This window comes from Triticum dicoccoides, chromosome 5A (genome assembly GCF_002162155.2).
Source record: "Triticum dicoccoides isolate Atlit2015 ecotype Zavitan chromosome 5A, WEW_v2.0, whole genome shotgun sequence".
Taxonomy (NCBI): Eukaryota; Viridiplantae; Streptophyta; class Magnoliopsida; order Poales; family Poaceae; genus Triticum; species Triticum dicoccoides.
This window is the reverse complement of record NC_041388.1, coordinates 316,248,504-316,252,539: the sequence shown is the minus strand read 5'-3', so window position 1 is coordinate 316,252,539 and position 4,036 is coordinate 316,248,504. Positions and strand designations below refer to the sequence as shown.

The 4,036-nt window shown below is 49.0% G+C and overlaps 1 protein-coding gene across 1 annotated transcript; it reads left to right on the top strand.

Moving 5' to 3' along the window:
• Window positions 1-57: 57 nt before the first annotated feature.
• LOC119301215 lies at window positions 58-3,725 on the top strand. The gene is made up of 2 exons (XM_037578149.1): window positions 58-688; window positions 2,664-3,725. The coding sequence occupies exons 1-2, from the start codon at window positions 433-435 to the stop codon at window positions 3,614-3,616; spliced, it is 1,209 nt and encodes a 402-aa protein (XP_037434046.1). The 5' UTR covers window positions 58-432; the 3' UTR covers window positions 3,617-3,725.
• Window positions 3,726-4,036: the final 311 nt, after the last annotated feature.

Sequence of the window (4,036 nt, the reverse complement as noted above, 5' to 3'; positions counted from 1 at the left end):
ATGCGGCCATTTTATTAACAACAGAAAAACTGATGAGACATATGAACTTTCCCGAAGAGGTTAGTTGTTGGGCGAGCATTTTTCCTTTATAAATAGACTGAGTGCATAGTGGACCACGGCAAAAAATAACCAGATCTCAAACCCTGCAAATCAAATAAGAAAATCCTGGTGAACCAATGACGCCTTGCCGGAGAATTCATTTGGATTTTCCCCTGGCATGTCCGGAGCTATGGTTTTGGCTTCTGCGCCGGAGCCTCCTCCTCCCAGCATACAAAAATGGCCAGTTGCTGCCGCGGCCAATCGGACCGAGAAGAAGGGATGTTAAGTCGTGCGCGCATGGAACCAACCCCGTGATCCCATATCGCGTCGGTAGCTCTGTACCAGACGTAGCGCTGCCTCCTCTTCCATCGCGCGCCACCACCGGGAGGAGCCATGCCCAGCGACGCCGCCCTCTCGCCGGCGCCGACCGGCAGGAACAACGGCAGCAAGATGCAGAAGCTGCTAAAGTCGGCCTTCAAGCGCGGCGACTCCCCGGCCCAGGCGGCCGGGGAGGAGCCGGAGCTCAGCCCGTCCGCGTCCAGGGGTTCTGGCTCGGGCAGCGGGCGGACGTCGTCGGGGAGGCGTGTCGCCCGAGGCGACGACGTCGGCGACCGGTCCAGCCGCGAGAGCATCGAGCTCGACGCTGAAGGTGAAACAAATCTCGTTGAGCTCCCTTCCCTTGTGCATTTGGCTTATGTTAACTCTAATTTAAGCGGAGCGTGGCCGAAGGCACCGATCTTTTTTTCCCTCGTTTCGAAAGTGGGATGAATTCAAAATGAATTTCACTAATGCAAAATACTCCCTCCATTTCAAAATAAGTAACTCAACTTTATACTAACTTTTACGACAGAAGGAGTAGAAAGTAGGAAAAAGAATACAAGTATCTCACGCTATATCCACGGAACTACTCGGTGCCCGACACTCCATGCCCGATTTCCAGACGACAATTGATTCAACAGCTGTGCAACACTTACTAGTACCCATGCATGGTTCGATCGATAGCATCGTCTAGAAATCAGCCGAACAATGTCGTCTGCATAGCAACACTCCTATTTCAATGCTCCTCCTTTACACGAATCATGTTTTCTCCATTGATGGACCAACAATTCATGCTTTGAGGTATTTTTTTTCTATGGGAATCCGTTAATTTTACAAATTTGGACATATATAAAAATCAAAAGCATCCCCAGCAGAGTGCTTTCGCCGTTAGTGTTTTTTCTGATCTCAATACATTTCACCGCTCCATAAAAAATTCTCTCTACCCTATGTACCCCAACTTGGTACTCCCTCCATTTCAAAATAGGTAACTCAACTTTGTACTAACTTTAATATAAAGCTAGTACAAAGTTGGGTCATCTATTTTGAAACGGAGGGAGTAGTTCCACTGCCTGTCCAGGGTTGAGCCCTGAGATTTGGCGATGGACTTGAAGAGTCACCTACAGTTCATCCTTTTGTAATGCTTCGGTGCCAAAACAGGATCAGTATTGTGGTGCAAAAAAAAGTATTGTCTCATTTTCCTTTACACCATTGCATTTTTTCATGAAGATATATAAAATAATGACCGTCTCATATTAATTTGTTTATCTAGTACAAGGAAAATGTAGCATTTGTACTTAAAATTTAAAAAATGTTAAAGATTGCATGAATCTCAACGATTCATCATCAAACCTTAGCTGATTGAGAATTAGCAAGAAGAGTTGATGTTTTTTTTGTTCTCATTGGAATTTCTTGGCCCTGGAAATATAGGCTGATTGCGGAGCTGTCCTGATTTCTGTGTATGTTTCTCTGGCCTAATTCTTTTGTTTAATTATGAGATTTCGTCATAGCACCTCCATGCTTAGGAATATAAACGTACTGACATCATTCCCACGTGGCTACAAGTTTTTATCATAGTAATTTCCGGTGACTAGCTGAAATGGTAACCAATGATTAAGCAGCTCCTTCTCCACTTCAAAACAAGAGGAGCCAAGAAATGGCCATGGCAATCACAAGACGTTGTGTCATAAACCAAGATCCTTCCTACTCTCTCCGTTTCAAAATAGATGATCCAACTTTGTACTAAAGTTAATATAAAATTGAGTTATCTATTTTGGAACAGAGGAAGTAGTTTATAGCTGTCGCAAAAATTTGCAGCTGAAGAGACCACTGGAGTTCTTGTTGTCCTCTGCGAAACCAGTGAGGGCGAGGGGACATGACGAAGGTTCCCTTGCCCAACACAATTATATTTCTGTCAGCATGATTTTGTTTACGAACCCTCGCAGATCTCCAACACGTCGGCACGATCTCTCATGCTTGTTGCAACGTTTGCAGCTCAGAATTTAAATTAAAGTGCCACTTGCAAGCATATGGTTGTTTGACAGATCACTTGTGAAGGCCAAAGAACCAAATACCAACATTGCATCTGCTCCAGTAAACTACTGATTGTTTGTTAAATAAATACCACGGAACTGTTCCATTCTGGGTCCATTTGGGCAGCTGGTTCTATCTGTCACCTCACATTCTTCTGTCAGATTTGCACTGTTTGAATCGAATTTACATTTAGTGAAACATTCTCACATGAGATGAAAGTAAATTGGGGTGCAAATTAGATTAACTTTGGAAAGATTTGATGACGTGAACTGAAGGTTCCAAGAACGACAAGATGCTGGCGGCGCTGCGGGACTGGAAGATCGCGTCGGCGTACGAGACGTTCCCGTGGGAGAAGAAGATGAAGGAGCTGCTGCCGGTGCCGGAGTCGAGCCGGTTCCTGTCGCTGCTGCTGCTGCCCAAGGCCACGGACGGCACCCACACCCGCTACAACACGCTCGACGACACCCTCGCCCGCGCCGACGCCTGGCTCGCCTCGTCCCGCGCCTCCGGCGTCCCCGTCGAGCTCGCCAGCGTCCAGACGGAGGCGCTGCTCACCAAGATCTCCGGCGAGACGGCGGTGTCCACGGTGAACATGGGGTCCCTGTCCGACCTGGCCAACATGTCCAACGTCAGCCTGTACGGGTTCGAGGACTACCACGGCGTGGACATCGGCGTGGTGCGCGCGGTGCGGCTGTGGTACGCGCCGTCGGGCCCCGGCGGCGAGATGGCGGTGGAGATCGCGCTGCGGCAGGGGGACACCAGGCTCGGCTTCGCCATCAGCCGGACCGAGGAGGGGTTCATCTACGTGTCGTCGGTGGCGGACGCGAGCACGCCGGGCGTGGCGTCGACGCGGTCGGGGCTGCTCGAGCTGCACCGGGCGGCGAGGCGGGCGGGCAGGCTGCTGGTGGTGTCGAGGGTGGGAGGGGAGAAGGTGCTGCCATGGATGGTCTCCACCGCCGGCGACGTCAGGTGCTACGACACCGTGTCGCTGAGCCAGAAGCTTTCGCTCCACCGCCACGCGCTCCGCCCCATCACGCTGCACTTCCTCACGTGGGACGAGAGCGCCCTCGCCCTGCCCCCGCCGCCGGCGCCGCCGCTGCTCATGCTGTCGTCCGAAGGCGACGACGAGGAGATCGATGGCGACGGGCCGGAGATCGCGGCCGGCAAGGGGGGCAAGGGCTCGTCCTTTAGGTTCCAGAACATCGGACTCCCGGATAGCTGGCTGTGAATGAATCCATGGATTCAGAGCGGACCTGCCGGCTATACGTCAGTCAGTCGTGTAATACTGACAGTGCATCTCGTTTTCTCTGCTTCTAATACACGAGTTGGTTGAATAGTCCCAGTTTATTTTCATCTGGTTTATTTTTGTCTCATCTCCCACCACCCCTTCCATGCTAAAACCGAATCGCGTCTGATACTCTTTCCATTTATTCGTAATGTATTTATGTGAAAAAATCAATTATGATTAATTTATAATTAATCTCTGACAAATCAAATCTAAATTAATCAACTATACCATAAGTTCTTCAATCACATTAAATAATATTTTCATACTTCTCAAAAATTACATTAATTAACGTTTCCATACCTTGCCCAAAATATTAATTAATGTGATTGAGGAACTTATGGTATAGTTGATTAATTTAGA

What these genes read in the sequence shown, in the direction of transcription:
- LOC119301215 (XM_037578149.1), top strand. Translation starts at nt 433, where the DNA reads ATGCCCAGCGACGCCGCCCTCTCGCCGGCGCCGACCGGCAGGAACAAC. An exon ending in CATCGAGCTCGACGCTGAAG is followed by an intron (nt 689 to 2,663) that starts GTGAAACAAATC and finishes CGTGAACTGAAG; the next exon opens with GTTCCAAGAACGACAAGATG.